The sequence below is a fragment of the Pollicipes pollicipes genome, unplaced genomic scaffold (genome assembly GCF_011947565.3).
Source record: "Pollicipes pollicipes isolate AB1234 unplaced genomic scaffold, Ppol_2.1 Scaffold_7231;HRSCAF=8579_pilon_pilon_pilon, whole genome shotgun sequence".
NCBI classification, from domain to species: domain Eukaryota; kingdom Metazoa; phylum Arthropoda; class Thecostraca; order Pollicipedomorpha; family Pollicipedidae; genus Pollicipes; species Pollicipes pollicipes.
This window is the reverse complement of record NW_023597034.1, coordinates 19,929,132-19,949,398: the sequence shown is the minus strand read 5'-3', so window position 1 is coordinate 19,949,398 and position 20,267 is coordinate 19,929,132. Positions and strand designations below refer to the sequence as shown.

The following is a 20,267-nucleotide window of genomic DNA, read 5'->3' as shown; positions in this document are numbered from 1 at the left end:
CACAGGCGCGCGGTGAAACTACGTCAGCCGAACAGAGCGACCGCCGCAGGCGCGCGGTGAAACTACGTCAGCCGAACAGAGCGACCGCCACAGGTGCGCGGTGAGACCACGCCGGCCGGACAGAGCGACCGCCACAGGCGCGCGGTGAAACTACGTCAGCCGAACAGAGCGACCGCCGCAGGCGCACTGTGACCTCACAGCAGCCCAGCGAGACCGCCAGACACCACGGGGGCATGCCGAGCCACAGCAGTCGGCTGAGATAGACACCTTCGGCGTCGACAGCACGGTACGTCAGGACGGCTGAAGCCGGCTTGCGCAAGACTGAAACCATGGACGCTCAAACAGTGAAGCGTGACGGAGGAGCGCCGCCGTTCTGACACGCGCCGAGCCGCGCCTGGGGGACGGCGCAACCGAGAGCGGCACGCCTGTTTCCGAACTGGGCTGAAGTGCTAGGCACCTGCATGACGCGAGTGCAGTGGCGGTAGGGCCACCGGTGCGCCCTGTGCGAGCTGACGAGTGGTCGCTCCTACTGTTTGTGGGCGTCGTGGTCTGCGCCATGTCTGGTCCGACGTGCGGCGTCCACTCAGCGATCCCCGCTCAGCGGCCCCTCGACCCCATCGATATCCCTGCCGAGCCCAGAAGGCGCCAGGCCCGGCCGGGCGGCGACGCTCTGACGCGGCGATCCACCGGCCACGCACCACGTCCATGGCGTTCTGCGTGGTGTCGTCGCGGCTGGCGGCGGCGCAGCCCTCGTCCGTGCTGCCGCCGTCGCACATGCCGGCGAAGGCGGCCATTGAGCGGGCGGCGCGCAGGAACATGAGCAGGTCCGAGTCGGCGGCGCGGCCCGGCACCCACAGCCGCTCCTCCTCGGCGCCCGTCGGCCGCGGCGCGATGTCGGCGTGCGGGCCGCCCCGGTACTCGGGCAGCTTCGCCTGCGGCGACAGTCACGGTCAGCCGGCCGCGATGACAGACGTGACGCCAGAGGGTCGGCAGCACAGACCGTGCCGTCGGATCCCAGGACGGGCAGAACATTGTTTAGATCACTTATTGACGCATGGAACGTGGATGTTCTTAGCGGCGTCACAGATCATACCAGGAAGTGTCGTAAGACGTAACAGTACCCTGAACGCGACTAACTTGGACAAAAGAAAGGGCTCTTCAACGACTGCCCCGGAAACAACGAAACCAAAACGGCTCGGAATCACTGTCACTGTTGTACGCTGCTGCAGTGCTTTATCTTTCAAATCAACGTTAATGTTATCGTCTTGGATATTCTAAAAGGCAAAAGTCTGCCCCAAAAGACACGCTGCAGATGCGTGACACCAACAAGACTCCGTCACCTGTGCCTCTTCATCGACACCCCTCCGTTCGCCTGATGGGACGGAACACGAGCCGCTCACCTGGTGGGACGGTCCCACGCGGATCTCGCCTTGCGTCGACGCCAGGCGGCGCGTCTCCGGGTTGTAGGTCAGCACATAGAAGAAGGTGTCGGTGGCCGGCGCGTACTCGCGCACCTTGCGCACATCGCTGTAGTGGATCACCTTGCATGGACCCCTGCAAAAGGATCAACGGCATAAGTGGGGAATAAGCCTTTGTCTTTTATAAGTCTTTGGATACTGGTCACTCAGATGTACTGTGTGGGCGAGAGAAGCAAGCGGTTGATCGCAATCGTACAAGTGAGACCAAACGTTCAGATGTACTGCGTGAGCGAGAGAAGCAAGCGGTTGATCGCAATCGTACAAGTGAGACCAAACGTTCAGATGTACTGAGTGAGCGAGAGAAGCAAGCGGTTGATCGCAATTGTACAAGTGAGACCAAACGTTCAGATGTACTGTGTGGGCGAGAGAAGCAAGCGGTTGATCGCAATTGTACAAGTGAGACCAAACGTTCAGATGCACTGTGTGAGCGAGAGAAGCATGTACTGAGTGAGCGAGAGAAGCATGTACTGTGTGAGCGAGAGAAGCAAGCGGTTGATCGCAATCGTACAAGTGAGACCCCACGTGATCCCGCCTGATTTTTCCTCATTTTTGCTCGTTTGCATGCAATTCGTGACTCCCTCACGAGTGCAAAAACGTACTATATCGAGCAACAGATCAATTAAATCGTTGTGGGATCGTGCCGTGTTTGGGCCGACAGCACTCGCAAAGCTGCTTTATCTATATTTTCCGCCCTAAAATATACGCACAGGACCGGACGAAACTGCTTTAATGCAAAGTCATCCAGCAAACGTCAGAGCCCCTGTTGTGGAGGAACACTCCAACGCGGGCGGCTGCAACGTGTAAGTCAGCAGCTGGGATGGATACTCAACGGATGTATGTAATCTTTCATCCCTACTTGTCACGTGGTAAGCAAAAGCACATCAGCTCTGTGAGTTCTCACAACGTCTAGGCATGGCGTACACCTACGGCAATTCTGCGGAGCCATTGCTCGATACAGTAAGTACCGACCTGAGAAAAGGAAGAGCGCATAAACAGCATATAAGAAACAATGTGAATAACAAAGAAAGCCACTCACCACGTCCGATCCATACATGGATGCCTCTGGTAGTAATAAACACGGCTATACGCCCGTGTTGTTTTATGGCCCGGTCCCTCGCAGCGCATTTGATTCCAGCTTAGTGTCGTAAAAGTGGCGCTGACTGCTCTCCGATCGATAACTGGCGAACCTCCGAAACGGCCGGACGGTTTTGCGATCCATTAGCCGTTTGTAGCCAATAGGCCCTTTGGCGATCAGCCGCTCGCCTTCCGTTCGTTGGGGAATTCATAATTACAGCCCGTTTATGAGGGCATGCAGATCGCAGGGCAAGGAGGGTAACAGACGTCAGCACAATGCCGCGCAAGGCAGGGAGGGTTACAGACGTCAGCACAATGCCGCTGTTGGCATGGGGACGTTTCATTAATGTGTGCTGGCGAGCAATGAACTTTAAGACTAATCTGAAAGGTTGCCGCTGTTACGCTTATATGTATTTGGTCGTTCCCATTACTTCCATTACCGTGTTTCGCCACACCGCCAGCCACGATAATGCCCGACCGCCGCTGCTGCGCCGCAGACGGCGGAGCGTCCGCTGCCGTGCTGGCCGGCTGCCAGTGTCGGCAGCTACCGCAGCTGCACCTCAGCGAACCCGTCTCTATGACGCCCTCTTACACGCCCAGGTAGGACGTCAACGTGCCCAGGGTCACCGTCTGTGGCTGTCCGTATGATCTTACTACCAAGAGGGCCTATCGTTTGAAGGGCGCTTTGATAGCCGAGAGACGTGGCTCGCCAGTGTTTCCCTGGGCACACAGGCTGTTCCCCCGGCTGCTACTGCACTGCTGCCACTGCCGCTACACATGCGCCAACATTAGCTTCCCTGCAGGCCACGTTCCCGTCAGATCCGGGTCCTGGCGTTCCTGGGCAATGGCAGACTCTGTGTCAGCCGATTTTGTGTCACACCTTCACCCCCGCATCCCACCTGGGGGCTGACGTACCGTCTGGAGGTCGCAACTGACTGTAACAGTGACAAGGAGAGCGAGCATCCGTGTGAGGTGAGGTCACCGCGTATTCCGCCACCCGGAACGGCACCCAATGCCCAAGAGCCTGGGCATCCGCACGCTGGACTTTGAGCAACCCTTTGTACTGCGCCACAGCCAACGCTTCAGTGTTTGAATGGCATCGCGCATGCTCGACCGAGAACGTCCGCGCCGTGAGAGATGCGCGTCAGAACCTGGCTACGACAGTCAGGTGTGTACGCTGAACTGCTACCCCGCACTCCGGGCACACAGGCTGAACTGCTCACCACCGGATGTGCTGCAGAATTTCCCCTCATCTGCCAGAACGCTCCGTAGAGAGGCTACGAGCGCCAATGGACGCCACGGCATGCCTGGAGCACTGGCTGTATGCATGCCGGCCTGCAAATACCGACGCTACGCGGTGCACCACAGTGCCAAAGAGATATCCAATGCGCACACGACTATCAATGTGCAAGTGGCCCAGATTCCGGAGGATGTCGCGACGGAGCGTCGTTCGTGCCGGCCAGTCAGCCTGGTCAGCGAGATGGGCGGCTACAACAGCTTGCTGCTGGGCGTCTCCGTGCTGTCCCTGGCCGACCTGCTGGCGGCCGGCCTCCGCTGGTGCGGAGCGGCGCTCAGACGGCGCCCGGCGCCCGGCTCAGTCGACACGGTCATCGGCGTTCACCCCCGACCTGCCCGTCCGGCCCCGCAAGCACAGCCCATCTGCCGCCATCGCGGGCTCTCTACCCCAGTGTGCGGCGCACGTGGCCAGTATGCGGTGGACACCGTGACGCCGCAGGCTAGGTAGGTCACGGGACGACCACGACCGTGCTCAAAAGAACGTCATTGTTTTGTTGTGTGGCAACCACGGGTGAAACTTTACTGTTTTAGGAAGAATGCAGCCTGTGTTCAAACATGCGAACAATTGGACAGGTGTTGGCAAAATATGGTGACAATCTATTTATGGAGCCATTTCCATCTCCCAGCTGTTTTGGTAAGACTCCGTTTACCGTTGCAGCTGGGCGCCTGCCTAACGCGCACAGATGACACTAGTCTCAGAAAACAACGGGAGGACCGATGCTCGCTGTGCCAGTGACCTGAAGGGCCGAGTGCAACCCGACCTTCACTGAGCTCCGGGGGTGACCTGAGGGACCGAGCATAACCCGACTTCCACGGAGTACCGGCGGTGACCTCAGTACCCGCCGCTGTCCCGGCACACCACCCACCGCTGTCCCGGCACACCACTCACCGCTGTCCCGGCACACCACCCACCGCTGTCCCGGCACACCACCCACCGCTGTCCCACACCACCCACCGCTGTCCCGGCACACCACCCACCGCTGTCCCGGCACACCACCCACCGCTGTCCCGGCACACCACCCCCGCTGTCCCGGCACACCACCCCCGCTGTCCCGGCACACCACCACCCACCGCTGTCCCGGCACACCACCCACCGCTGTCCCGGCACACCACCCACCGCTGTCCCGGCACACCACCCACCGCTGTCCCGGCACACCACCCACCGCTGTCCCGGCACACCACCCACCGCTGTCCCGGCACACCACCCACCGCTGTCCCGGCACACCACCCACCGCTGTCCCGCACACCACCCACCGCTGTCACGGCACACCACCCCCTGTCACGGCACACCACCCACCGCTGTCCCGGCACACCACCCACCGCTGTTCCGGCACACCACCCACCGCTGTCCCGGCACACCACCCACCGCTGTCCCGGCACACCCCCCGCTGTCCCGGCACACCACCCACCGCTGTCACGGCACACCACCCACCGCTGTCCCGGCACACCACTCACCGCTGTCCCGGCACACCACTCACCGCTGTCCCGGCACACCCACCCGGCGCACTTCCCACCGCTGTCCCGTCACACCACCCACCGCTGTCCCGGCACACCACCCACCGCTGTCCCGTCACACCCACCCACCGCTGTCCCGGCACACCCGGCGCACTTCCCACCGCTGTCCCGTCACACCACCCACCGCTGTCCCGGCACACCACCCACTGCTGTCCCGGCACACCACTCACCGCTGTCCCGGCACACCCGGCGCACTTCCCACCGCTGTCCCGTCACACCACCCGCCGCTGTCCCGGCACACCACCCACCGCTGTCCCGGCACACCACCCACCGCTGTCCCGGCACACCACCCACCGCTGTTTCGGCACATCATCCACCGCTGTTTCGGCACATCACCCACCGTTGTCCCGGCACACCTCCCACCGCTGTCCCGGCACACCACCCACCGCTGTCCCAGCATACCACCCACCGCTGTCCCGACACACCACCCGCCGCTGTCCCAGCATACCACCCACTGCTGTCCCGGCACACCACATGCCGCCGTCCGACGTGAAATAGTAAAATCGTCATGGCCACAGGTTTTCAGAGCCCAACTAAAGTCGCAGGGCAGTTGATTTTTCTTTCCCAGCGTTATATTCCCACCGTGACAAGATCTCACGTTTTTTAATGGCTGGCTAAATTGTCTCCATTGTTGTCTTTCTTACCACGAAGATGCCTTTCACCTTCACTACAAAATGATGAGCGATATCTGGATATTGCAACCATTTTACGGAAAATGTATTTGTGAAAATTCGAAGCCAGGCAAAGTTAGTGCGCTCATAAGGAAAATGAATGAGACGCTTTTACAAAATTGGGAACAAATAAACAGGATTCGGGTGTTACGGCGGCGTTACGCTAGGCTATTTTAAAATGGGGTCGGCCTCGTCAGCATCGCTTACCACGGCCAACAAGGCGCGCCAGACTACGCGTCAGCACGACCCGCCGGCCGAACCGGCTGCAGTGCCACACGGCTGCCATACCTGAGCACGGCGACGGGGAACGTGTCCGTGGCGTCGGATATGAAGAGCTCGCGGTCCTTTACGGCCGGGTCCTGCACAGCCAGGCCCTTGTCGTGCTCCGTAGTGCGGTCTTGCACCAGCAGCTGGTACACGTTCTCCGGCAGCTCGCACACCCGGTAGAACCACTTGATGTTCACCATCAGCGTGTCCCGCTTGCTCTGCGGCAGGGAGAGGGTTGGGTCAGCATCGTGGCCGGGGCGGACCAGAACACAAGCACGCGGGCGGGCTACCAGACAGGCTCGTACGCACATACTGTACACGCCACCGAATGGTCCTGCCAGCCTGCCGCACACGCTCCAGCTGTGGCTGGGCATTGGAGCGCTCGTGGCCACTGCAGAGACTATAGCCGATGACGTCATGCAGTCAGCTGGCACGGCGGCTCTCTACGCTCCCTCGCCCTCCGCCTAAATGCGGTGGGCGAAAATGCGATCCGCTAGCAAAGCACGTCGCTTAATATCTGCTGGTGACGTCGGAGCAGCAACTGCGCGAGTCCTCGTTCTTGGAATGTCACGTGCGCTGTACATGGCTTGCTGTTTTCATGCATATATTTCGTTGCACGTTACAGTGTATTGTTATAATGTCCACCGTTGTACGTTCCGGTGCTTCACTTACGCGGTGTTGTGGTGGCAAACGGGAGCACTTTTGACGACGGGACGACTATTTGTTATGTACGATTGGAGATTATGCGGTACATAGACATAGTAGTCTCTTTGCACAGACATTGAGGGGTAAACAGGCATATATTGTTGAACAGTATTTTAAATCTAAGACTGCATTTGTAAATCAGGTTGTTAACAAACTTAAAGGATAGGAAAAAAAATATGGAATTTGTTCCCGATCAATCGTTTTAATATAGAGTATCTTTTTAATTATGTCAATTAATGCTATCTTAACGCATCAGTTATGGACAGGTTATCATTTATCACCTTGGGGTTATCACCTCATTAGAATCATGATGTCTATGTTTCGATCTCACACCGAGTTCTTAGCCGGTGACAAGCGGTCGTGATGCTCCGATCGAAGCGTGGACGCAGATGCTGAATGTAACAATGTAGGACAGCCGTTTCCATCCCCCGTGGCCCAATAACTGCCGCGCCGGATCTACTGTAAATCAGTGGACTGGCGCGATCTCATCACGTGACGCCGCGGCTTGGTCGGGCGGCAGCTGCGTGAGCGGCGGCGACACCAGAGACCAGACAGAGGGGCGCCCGGCCGGGTGCCGTCAGGAGGCAGCAGCACAGCGGCGCTCTCAGCACCGTTGCCAGGGTAGTAACGGAAGCTCGGGCCAGTCACGCCGCCTTCGAAGGGGGCCGGCTCGTCGGCGGAACGCTCCATGTGTCGGCTCCTCGCAGGGGCGGCGCCAGGCGGCGGCGCTAGATCAGCCAGGCCCTCATCGGCCGGTATTGATCGCGCCGGCCGACCGCCGAGTGCTCTCACTTCTGATCGCGGCCTTCCGAGTGCGAGGGGAGAGACGAGGGGTGCCGGGGCCAGAGGGGCGCGTCCCGCCGTCCGGTGGCTGCGCTGGCCCGACCCGGCCGCCGGGGCCAGGCGGGCCCGAGCCGTGAGGTCCCTGCGTGCGCCACTGCGCGCACCGGCACGCCAGCCTACCGAACGCCACCAATCGGAGGTCATGCGCGCCCTGGGAGTCGAGAGGAATGTTTGGGTATGGATGTGACCACTGATGGGGTGGGAAAGGGGCCCTGGGAGATATCCCCCTCGTTCTGCAAAATGTCATTAAACCCCTTCCATTAACTAAGCTTGCAGAGTGCACGCTTTTCACGTTTTATCGTTCTTATGTCATTCTCAGATCAGGTTGTCCCCCAGATTCTAGGCAGACCCCCCAATCCGAATGCTTACTCCCCCCCCCCCCCCAATCGCGGAGCCGTGGCTACACCAATTGTTTAAGCACGAAGATCACACAACCCGCTGTAACTTGCTGCGATACAGCACTTGCAAACACGCATGCTAGAAACGGCTAAACATGGCATTGTGCTAGATGTATTTGTTCTGATGACGTTATAAGCCAGCATAACGTGCGGACGAGTGTAACAGAAAGCTATCGCTTCATTCCACCCCGTAAACATCCTGGCTACCAGTCCATATGTCATAGTGCAGACTATCATCAGCACGCTTTGTATTTGGGGGTAATGTCCATTCCTCCAATATACCTCCTCCAATACCACTCCTCCAATACCGTCCCCAATTGTGATCGTACACACAACCGATGTCAGTTTGAAGCTTGTTGCGAGCCAAAAGTTCACGGACCGTTTTTGTTTTCTTCCAAGTATAGCAGTGAATAGCAGCACCCCTCAAAACAGCGACATATTTGCATTCAAATCAAACGTCGAGTTCCGATTCCGTTTAAAATGCGCTCGAAGGTGAAGCCAGATGGTTACTGGCATGTGGTCCGCTTTGCTCTGTTCAAATACGTCAGCCCCAAAAGATAAGAATAAATTCAAGCAATACGACTACCACATGCAAACGATTCGCAAAACCAAGGCACCATAAGAAAGCCAGGCATAAATGTCAGACTGGGCCGTAAACAACTTTCATCACATTCAATATCAAGGGGTGGGGTACCGACGCACCAGCCCTGTGTGGTACTGATGTTCAGCGCTGGACATTGCATGTGAGCTAGGCGTGCGTGCCCGCCTGGGCTCCCAAAACCCGTTAATGAAGGCGAATCTTCAGATCCGCTCAAGGTCTTACGACGGGGTAGCTCGCCATGCCGATCTGTAGCGCTGATCCGAGCAAATCAAGCATCAACAGAAAGCACAGCATCCATTCCAGTCTGGTCTATCAAAACGCCACCCTGCCAGGGGACTGGGTTTGGGGAGCTAGAAATAAATCTCCTTATATGACGTGATCAGCAGACTGCCCGGTCTGAAAGGCAGCACGCCCCTTTCAGGCTAATTCTAAGGGTCAGGAAACCCCAATCCAACATTTAAAGCCAACGGACGGGGTAAAGCTGCACTGCCGTTGTTTAGGAATGATGTCCTCAAATATGGTGTCGTCTGAAATCCAGACGCAGGTGCCAAAAACAAAAATGCCAGCTTTGGCTCCCAAGAACTCGAGGATCAAGGCAGCATACGAAGTACATCCGAGGTCAAAGCAAGGTGTAGTTCCGCGTCGCCAATGTACGGAACCGTTTTACACAACCCGGGTGTCAGAAGACACTACATACATTCCCACCCGGGAACCTTGGCTGTCATGCTGCTGTTTTCACTCTGTTTTTGGGTGCTGCCTGCCCTCAGTCTGGCGTAAACACTCGTGGAGCTTCTCTTCCTCGAGATCCACAGCTGCCTCGGGCAAAGCGCATGCTCACCAGTGGGTCAAAGTAGGTCCGATTGGCAGCCTTGCAAGTTGCAATAGTGCCAGCTGGGACGGCACCGACGCCACCGGCCTAGCCCTGTCACCTGGCGGCCGAGCGCCGAACTGAAGCCGCTGCCGACGGCCGGGAGATAGCGACTCGACGAGAGAAGCCAGGCTGGGCGCGTAGGAAGCGGGGACAGAGGCGTCTCCGTCTGGCGGCGTCCGCGCCGTGGTGCGTGACGTGGGAGGAGGCAATATCATGGGATGCACCGGCAAAAACGGCCGCTCGCCACCCGAAGAACGATGACTGCCAACACTCAAATCATCCACGGCACCTGGCGGGGCACCACCTGCCGAATGAGCTGGGTCCAGCTCGGCCACCAGCGGCACTCGGAAATACCAGGGGCTTTTTGTGATGGTGCCAGCATTCAACTATTTACCATTTTTAGATAATCAGGCGACACATTTATTATATATGCTAGATATCGCTGGCGTCTCCAGAGCTCAGAACAGCCACGAGGGGCTGATGGCGACACTCCCCGCTCGCGCGTGAATGCGTGATGGACTGGCGGCCTTGAGGAGGCCAGACGTGCGCGACCACGCGCACCTGCCGTCGGCTGCTCGCATCTACAGCTCGACGCTGGTGCGGCCGCGGCCATCGCAGGGCGTGGCCACCTGACCGACTGGCAAAACCGGAGGTCTGGCCATAGAGACAGAGACGGAGATGGAGACGAAGACGGAGACGGAGACAGAGACAGAGACAGAGACAGAGACAGAGACAGAGACAGAGACAGAGACAGAGACAGAGACAGAGACAGAGACAGAGACAGAGACAGAGACAGAGACAGAGACAGAGACAGAGACAGAGACAGGAGACAGAGACGGAGACGGAGACGGAGACGGAGACGAGAGAGACAAAGACAGAGACAGAGACAGAGACAGAGACAGAGACAGAGACAGAGACAGAGACAGAGACAGAGACAGAGACAGAGACAGGGACTGAGACAGAGAGAGACAGAGACGAACAAGCAATTGTTGTAGGGGTTTCATCTTGAGTTCCAAGCTTGCAGTGGCAGCACACCGATCCTTTTGGTGACAACGAGCTCTCTGGGTTGAGCAGTGCTGCTGCAACAACTCTACTGGTCCAGCCGGTGGTGACGGATCAGAGCGGCAGGCCCGAACATTCCTCACGGTGACCGGAGTAGTTGTGAACGGTTGCCGCACTACGGCACCACAGCACCACAGCTGTGGTGTTGCCAGTGTGGTGACTCGTGGAACGCACGCCTGTGAACTGGCCCCATGCACTACCTCACTGAATGCCGGCTCGTCGTTGTCCGGAGCAGCGGTTGCCGAGAAATCGGACAAGTTTGCGAGAATGGTTGGATCTTTGCGTGAAGCGCTCCTTCACATTTGTAATGCGGAGCTAATGGCTTGAAGTTGAGCTGGTTGCACGTGTCCCGCGGGCATCTGTTCCACACCGCTCGCACTCGACGCGGCACATTGTGACGCACGCACCACGCACTGTGTGCAAATTTCGCAGCGGTCATGCCCGCTTTTTCGGCTATGAGCATCTTCAGTGCGGAGGAAACAGGGAGCCATACGCAGCACATGATTACCTTGAGAGACAAGTGGCGAGGGGGGGGGGCAGAGAATCTTCCCTCATATCCTCCCGGAGGACGTGGCGCCCAGACCATCAATGTCCAACGCTGGGCAGAATGGGCCTAAGGCCAAAAGACCCACCGACGACACAGCCTTTAAGGACGACAGCGCTGCAACATTAACATGGACGTACGAACCGCGAACCGGGCATCTGGCGGTGCGAGCGAATGCATTAGTCACTCTATAATTTTGTAACTGGCTGAATCACTCGGCGTCAGCACATGCGAGCGGGACAGCAGCTTCACGCAGCACGCGCAGCCGAGCTGTCGCCGAGCTCGAGCTGCACAGGCAAGAGTCGCGTGCTCTCCCCTTTGGCGTGCGCCAGTCTCGTGCCCCCGTGTCGCGCTCCCGTGTCGCGCCCCGACGTCAGGCTTACCGCGCGCCACGTGTCGCGCGGCCGCGCCACGTGACTGGCCAAAACATTCCCGGCCGTCAGTGGCGATCAGTTTCGCGACCGCAGCGAAGCAGAAAGACCACCAGGTCGGGGACCACCCGCCTTCAGCCGTCCACCCGGCGAGCGACAGCACCGGGCCTGATCACCACGGTGCCACAGCCGGCGCTAGGCCAGCCCAGTGTCGACGCATGCAAGGTGTTTGCAGCCGGCCGGTGCGCGCGCTCTGTTGTGTGCCTCCGAGCCGACCCGCCCGCCCGCACCCAAATGAGTGTACACTTGTGAAGGCAGCCCAGCTCGCACCTGTGCACGCCGCTCCAATCATTTGTTGGTTGCGGCTGGTCGTGGCCCTGGTCGTGACCCGTGCATCTGGCGGGGACTCGTCGCTAGCTCCAACTCCCGGTGTCAGTCGAATGCCTCTCGCTCGTCCCTGCTCAAGCACTCGCCGTCTCATCACTCACCAGTCGTATCAGCCTCGCATTCCACGCCGGCAGGCGGTAGGTTTGTTGATGCTCAGGAGAACGCCGCAAGGGCGCGGTATCATGGGGCGTCGTGGTCGGTTGACGCCGTGAGGACCTGACGCCGGAGCACTGCCCCGGCGGCGGTGTACGGACCTGACGCCGGAGCACTGCCCCGGCGGCGGTGTAAGGACCTGACGCCGGAGCACTGCCCCGGCGGCGGTGTAGGGACCTGACGCCGGAGCACTGCCCCGGCGGCGGTGTAAGGACCTGACGCCGGAGCACTGCCCCGGCGGCGGTGTAAGGACCTGACGCCGGAGCACTGCCCCGGCGGCGGTGTAAGGACCTGACGCCGGAGCACTGCCCCGGCGGCGGTGTAGGGACCTGATGCCGGAGCACTGCCCCGGCGGCGGTGTAAGGGCCTGACGCCGGAGCACTGCCCCGGCGGCGGTGTAAGGACCTGATGGCGGAGCACTGCCCCGGCGGCGATGTAAGGACCTGACGCCGGAGCACTGCCCCGGCGGCGATGTAAGGACCTGACGCCGGAGCACTGCCCCGGCGGCGGTGTAAGGACCTGACGCCGGAGCACTGCCCCGGCGGCGATGTAAGGACCTGACGCCGGAGCACTGCCCCGGCGGCGGTGTAAGGACCTGACGCCAGGGCGTGGGCGTGTTAGGTCGTCACGCTGCCGCCGAGGCAGCTGCTCTGGCGACAGTTGTCACTCGCCAGCTCTCACAACCCGGCGCCCGCAGTAGCTGGGCGGTGATGTGTAAACAGGTCGCCCGTCCGGCCGCCGCACCGTCGCCCGGCCGCCGCAACACAGCGGCGCCGCCTGCCGCCTCGCGTCCCGGGGGTGCCGTGCTGACACTGGTGTCAGCACCGACACCGGTGAAGGGATGGGCGCTAACACGCGCCGCGATGCGAAGGGGATTGGCGGGTGGGGGCTAGACGCACTCATCGGAAGAACGGTCCGTCCCGGCAGAGGCGGCGGTGGAGGGCGCGCTCAGGGGTGATGGGAAGGACATGCTAGCCAAGGTCGCGGGCAGCGTGGCGCCGCTCGGACAGCTGCAGAAACTGCGGCGCCGGGAGGCCCGTCACATTTCCATATCTACCGCTTTCATAACACTGATAGCAATGTTAGCGTTTGGTTATCAACACACGTAACTGGAAATCACGAGCGCCTGGTAAAACCGGTGCCCAGTGAAGTTTCCTGCGACGAAAATGATCTCACAGGAATTTCGATCCAAAATCCAACATCCCCGGCCGGGTCGGCGGTGGCGCCGTGCACGTCCCAACAGAAGAGCCTCGTGCAGGACCCCTCCCCCGTCTCCAACACACACACACAGACATCTCGCGTGGGGTCGGTCTGGTACGCGCATGGTGACACCTGACATGGGTGCGCTGGCTCGGCGTCCCTGCTGAGCTAGCACGCCGAGCCAGCCAGCCGCGCCTCGAACGCCAAGGCGACAGCGGGAGAAGACTCGACAGCTGGGTGACCGGGGCGCGCCTCCGTCACGTCGTCTCGACGCACGGCAAGCCGAAGCACCGGCGCTCCCACACCCAGCCGGCCGCCGCGCCCTCCCCACGGCCCTGCCTGGAGCCGCCCGTGCGCGGCCGTCTCGCGCCGGGGAGCGGGCGGCCGGCAGCCGTGGCCGCTGGTGCGCGTGATCGGCCAGGCTCGCGCTGCCGCACCCCGGCCGCTGACGAACGCCGGCCGGCCAATCGCTGGCACCGCTCAGAGCGAACGGTGTCGGTCAGAACCGGCACCGAACACGGCTGGAGGGCGATTAGAGCGGACGGGGGCGGATCACTGCGCACCGAGTGTCAGCCGGCGAGCCAGAGCGCTTGTAATCTGAGTACAACCGACCGTGCGACATGTCAACGAGCATACGCCATGATGATGATGATGATGATGATGATTTGGGGTTTTAGGGCGCATCGACTGCTGAAGGTCATGCCATGAAACTGGCAACATGACTGGCAGCCTCAGGTATGACGAAAGAAACATCATGCCAGTACATCAACAAACTGTTGATGTGTGGTTTCTTAGTGTCTGTTCGTAATGCTTTGCCCATGTTTTCTTGCTCAGCCACACGGATTGCGACAAACTCGTAAAGTATAGGTGCATCGAACACCATTTATAGCGGTTACAGTGCTTTCATTCAGTAAATTCCCGCGTATTTTTGGACAATGGCAGACTCAATAAGGTCCGACGCATGCGATGCCTGCGCACACGTGTGCACTTACAAACATCGACTGCGAACAAAAGTATGCCAATTTGCACTGAAAACACGGCGAACAGCGCCCGCCAAGACAATCAGTCCGATTCAGCCCACAGGGCAACGTCCCACTTTCTTTTTGTGCGCACGCTTTACTTGCCCACGCATCCACAAAGCCATTTATCACTGCCATTGATTATCAACGATCAATTGGTTCCGTTTGGATCAGCAGCAACAAGGTGCGCCTGAGCCATCTCAGCGGACGTTGTCACTGCACCGGCACATGTGGGACTCTGGCCTCAGTGTGTTCCTCTCAGCGGGCGTGGCAAGCCCTTGCACAGCGTTCCGGGTCTTCACTGCCGCTATCAGCTGTTGCGCGTGGCGCCCGCCGAGCGGCGTCAGCACGACCCTGTCCGGCGTCTGATGGTCGCGGCCAAACAGCGCCACGGGACGCCTCTGACGCGCCCACCTTTCGTCACCAGTGCATTCGTCAAGTAGCTATGAAAATAAGGCACACCGGTATTCGGCGGGAAGGACAAGTCACGGGCGCTGCGCCTGGCCCAGCCAATCAGAGGTTAGTGGGTGCTCTGACGTCATCCGACACCGGTAACCGATCGCACGCGCTCTATGAGTCGAGCAAGGAACGGCCGTCGGGTCCGCTTTCACCGCGCGAGGAGAGGCGCCCCACCACGGGCGTTCGGACTGGTAGACTGCGAAACTTGTATGAAAGTGAAAATGAATAGCGTTCTGGAGACATTTGGTCACTTACGGAGATGCCCATGAGGAGTCGATAAATCTGCAACGTTCCACTTTCCTTTAACCCGCTCTCCGCGGTGAGTTACTGGACAGGTGCACGTGTTCTTGGTCAGTTGGGAGGATGATGAATTGATCGAGCATGGGTCGAGTCAACTCCACTCAAGATTGTGCAAATGGCCAAAGCACGTCGCGCGCGGAGATTTACATTTCGTCCCGGATTAACGTACAATATGCTGTGTTGGCTTCCACCGCACGTACCCAACGCTCATCTGCACGCGTATCGTTGAACGAGACCGGTGTAGCACTCAACCCACCGCAAAATAGATGTCAAACTACACCGTTCTCGCAATTTTCGTCCTGCCTCATTCTGGAAACGGGAGGGAGTAGACCCTGATCCCGGAGTTTGCTTGTGTTGCTCCCGCGCATGTCTGGTGATATCCGCGCGTCACCAGCCTGTGTGCGATATCCGCACGTCATCAGCCTGTGTGCGATATCCGCACGTCATCAGCCCGTGTGTGATATCCGTGCGTCATCAGCCTGTGTGTGATATCCACGCATCATCAGCCTGTGTGTGATATCCACGCATCGTGTGTAGTACTGAAAGACAGCACCAGCCTGTGTGTGTGTGATGCCCACAGGCAACGGATTACTTCAGTTGCAACATCCACAGAGAACGATTCATCAGTTCATTGGTCATGTCCCTAGGACATGGGTTATCATCAGACCATTGGAATCTGTGGAACATCAGTCCAGTGTACCAGCTCACATGAAAAAGAGCATCAGCAGTGGTCGTCTTCACAGGACACCAGCTGTCAGATTGGTGTTTGTGTTGAATTCCAGTGAACAATGGAAACAACAGGCCACTAGCAAAGTGTTCCTGTCGGTTTAACGCGCCATTAGCAAGGTCGAAGCGTCCACAAGGTACGCGGGTCATCGGTCTAGTGGCTATACCCACGGGGATCAAGTCAAACGTGTAAAGGTCACGTCCGCGAGTCGTGGTGTCAGTGGAGGTGTCCACAAGAAGCGGGCTATGAGTTCAGGGGTCGTGCCTAGAGAACACCAGTCACTAGTCCAGTGGAGGTGTCAACGAGAAGTGGGCTATGAGTTCAGGGGGTCGTGCCTGGAGAACACCAGTCACCAATCCAGTGGAGGTGTCAACGAGAAGTGGGCTATGAGTTCAGGGGGTCGTGCCTGGAGAACAACCAGTCACTAGTCCGTGGAGGTGCCAGGAGAGCGGGCTATGAGTTCAGGGGTCGTGCCTAGAGAACACCAGTCACTAGTCCAGTGGAGGTGTCCACGAGAAGCGGGCTATGAGTTCAGGGGTCGTGCCTAGAGAACACCAGTCACTAGTCCAGTGGAGGTGTCCACAAGTGGGCTATGAGTTCAGGGGTCGTGCCTAGAGAACACCAGTCACCAATCCAGTGGAGGTGTCAACGAGAAGTGGGCTATAAGCTCAGGGGTCGTGCCTGGAGAACACCAGTCACTAGTCCAGTGGAGGTGTCAACGAGAAGCGGGCTATGAGTTCAGGGGTCGTGCCTGGAGAACACCAGTCACTAGTCCAGTGGAGGTGTCAACGAGAAGTGGGCTATGAGCTCAGGGATCGTGCCTGGAGAACACCAGTCACTAGTCCAGTGGAGGTGTCCACGAGAAGCGGGCTATGAGTTCAGGGGTCGTGCCTGGAGAACACCAGTCACCAATCCAGTGGAGGTGTCAACGAGAAGTGGGCTATGAGCTCAGGGGTCGTGCCTGGAGAACACCAGTCACTAGTCCAGTGGAGGTGTCCACGAGAAGCGGGCTATGAGTTCAGGGGTCGTGCCTGGAGAACACCAGTCACTAGTCCAGTGGAGGTGTCAACGAGAAGTGGGCTATGAGCTCAGGGGTCATGCCTGGAGAACACCAGTCACTAGTCCAGTGGAGGTGTCCACGAGAAGCGGGCAATGAGTTCAGGGGTCGTGCCTGGAGAACACCAGTTACTAGTCCAGTGGAGGTGTCCACGAGAAGCGGGCTATGAGTTCAGGGGTCGTGCCTGGAGAACACCAGTTACTAGTCCAGTGGAGGTGTCCACGAGAAGTGGGCTATGAGTTCAGGGGTCGTGCCTGGAGAATACCAGTTACTAGTCCAGTGGAGGTGTCAACGAGAAGTGGGCTATGAGTTCAGGGGTCGTGCCTGGAGAACACCAGTTACTAGTCCAGTGGAGGTGTCAACGAGAAGTGGGCTATGAGTTCAGGGGTCGTGCCTGGAGAACACCAGTTACTAGTCCAGTGGAGGTGTCAACGAGAAGTGGGCTATGAGTTCAGGGGTCGTGCCTGGAGAACACCAGTCACCAATCCAGTGGAGGTGTCCACAAGCGGGCTATGAGTTCAGGGGTCGTGCCTGGAGAACACCAGTCACCAATCCAGTGGAGGTGTCCACAAGCGGGCTATGAGTTCAGGGGTCGTGTCTAGAGAACACGAGTCACCAGTCCAGTGGAGGTGTCCAGGAGAAGCGGGCTATGAGTTCAGGGGTCGTGCCTGGAGAACACGAGTCACCAGTCCAGTGGAGGTGTCCAGGAGAAGTGGGCTATGAGCTCAGGGGTCGTGTCTAGAGAACACGAGTCACCAGTCCAGTGGAGGTGTCCAGGAGAAGCGGGCTATGAGTTCAGGGGTCGTGCCTGGAGAACACCAGTCACCAATCCAGTGGAGGTGTCAACGAGAAGTGGGCTATGAGCTCAGGGGTCGTGCCTAGAGAACACCAGTCACTAGTCCAGTGGAGGTGTCAACGAGAAGTGGGCTATGAGCTCAGGGGTCGTGTCTAGAGAACACGAGTCACCAGTCCAGTGGAGGTGTCCAGGAGAAGCGGGCTATGAGTTCAGGGGTCGTGCCTGGAGAACACCAGTCACTAGTCCAGTGGAGGTGTCAACGAGAAGTGGGCTATGAGTTCAGGGGTCGTGCCTGGAGAACACCAGTCACTAGTCCAGTGGAGGTGTCCAGGAGAAGCGGGCTATGAGTTCAGGGGTCGTGCCTGGAGAACACCAGTCACCAGTCCAGTGGAGGTGTCCACGAGAAGCGGGCTATGAGTTCAGGGGTCGTGCCTGGAGAACACCAGTCACCAATCCAGTGGAGGTGTCCACAAGTGGGCTATGAGTTCAGGGGTCGTGCCTAGAGAACACCAGTCACCAGTCCAGTGGAGGTGTCCACAAGTGGGCTATGAGTTCAGGGGTCGTGCCTAGAGAACACCAGTCACCAGTCCAGTGGAGGTGTCCACAAGTGGGCTATGAGTTCAGGGGTCGTGCCTAGAGAACACCAGTCACCAGTCCAGTGGAGGTGTCCACAAGTGGGCTATGAGTTCAGGGGTCGTGCCTAGAGAACACCAGTCACCAGTCCAGTGGAGGTGTCCACAAGTGGGCTATGAGTTCAGGGGTCGTGTCTAGAGAACACGAGTCACCAGTCCAGTGGAGGTGTCCAGGAGAAGCGGGCTATGAGTTCAGGGGCCGTGCCTAGAGAACACCGATCACCAGTCCAGTGGAGGTGTCCGGTTACGCGAGTCACTGTTTCGGAGCCGTGCCCACAGAACGTCACCCAAAAGAACTGTGGTCACGTCCACAGAGGACGAGACATCAGCGTATTTTCCATGTCCGCAGACCGGAGACAGGTGTCCTGCGGTCATGGCTGCCGCTAATCGCCCAGTGCACATGTCACCGGGGAACGGGCCACCAGTGCAGTGGTATTGATCAGTTGCGTTGGCGTGTATGCATAACAAGTGCCCTAGTTGCGTCGGCACGTGTCATGACTGATCAGTCCAGGCGTTAAAGGGCCTTGGTCCCGGCCATCACGTGACATATTTGGGCGGTACAGGTAATCAGCACAGTGGCCGTGTGCACAGGCGGGGCACAGGTCCACTGGCAAGCTGCAGGATCATCGCTCAGAGGCAAGTCTACAGAGGGACGTTGTAAGCCACAAAATGTGTAGGTGAAAACCGCGTTTTAAAGTTGAGATGCTTCATGCATCACCATGCATTAATGTCCGCTGGTTTTCCCACGCATCGATGTCTTGCGACAAGAGCGGCCGAACAAAGAACTTTTTCGGCATTTTAAAGTAACATAACGTAAAGTTTCTCAAATCCTGAAGTACCTTGTCATCCTGCGACATGTAATAACAGCCTCATAATGTCATCGACAGTGCTTCTTTCGTCCTTTGTTGCGATATCCGTGTTGCGTGACGCCACCGGATCCAAATGCAATGGACGGCCAACGTGAGTGCGGTCAAATCACTTATCACCAACGAACCTCAGCTGGGTCATGCCGGGTAACTGCGGTGCTCGCTTTGAACACGTCATTCTACTCTATGAATGACACGGATATGCAAGTTCCTGTGCTATTTGCGGAATTCAAGTGAGTTTTTAGAGCTACTAAGGAAAATTTCTACCAGTACACATCATACCGTCGCATTATGCACTTAATATGCCGTTCTGCTACGTCATCGAACATGGTCGTATTTGACCTCAACCCAATACAATCCGAAATGTACCGTACCATGGAAACGTGCAGGATTACAAGGCAGCGGGCGTTTAAGAGCTTTCAGAATGAAACATTTTACGAGAAAAATATGCGTTGTTGATACCACATAAATCTTGTTCACTTCCACTGCTCTGAAGTCGTCGGTGACCTTAAGGTCGCATACAGCCATCGAATGTTGTGCCCCTCAGTAGGGCCATCTGTTGTAGTCCTCGGTGACCTACAGCTCCAAACGGCCATCAGATGTTGTGTCCTTTCAGTAAGGCTGCAATTTCAATCAGCCCAATCCGTTCATTAGTTATAAAGGTCCAAGTGTGAGCAAAACAAAACCCTATCAGTCACTGTGAAAGGAGCCAGTAAATGTTTGGTTCACCCCTGCGAGAACTGCGTGGATCGTTGCACACTCAGCCCCCTGTACAGGGCTATACCCACAGAGAACAGGGCGTACTCTCAGCGTCCTCCCAGCGTCGGCCATCACATCAGAGTCGGTCACCCCACCACGCTATATCCACAGAGAGCAGGGCGTATGTTCAGCGTCCTCCCAGCGTCGGCCATCACACCAGAGCCGGTCGCCACACCGCCGCGGTGGTGGTGTCCACAATCACACCAGCGCTGGCAT

General features: G+C 58.2%; 1 protein-coding gene across 1 annotated transcript in view; it reads right to left on the bottom strand.

The window, feature by feature from the left end:
* The window catches only part of LOC119109818 (arginine-glutamic acid dipeptide repeats protein), a 58,880-nt gene that overhangs the window by 8,917 nt on the left and 29,696 nt on the right, over positions 1–20,267 (bottom strand). The window contains exons 3-5 of the mRNA XM_037233571.1: positions 6,323–6,519; positions 1,401–1,554; positions 699–932 (exon numbers count right to left, since the gene is read on the bottom strand). Of these exons, the coding sequence (XP_037089466.1) occupies positions 699–932; positions 1,401–1,554; positions 6,323–6,519 (585 nt within the window). The remainder of the gene's footprint in view (positions 1–698; positions 933–1,400; positions 1,555–6,322; positions 6,520–20,267) is intronic.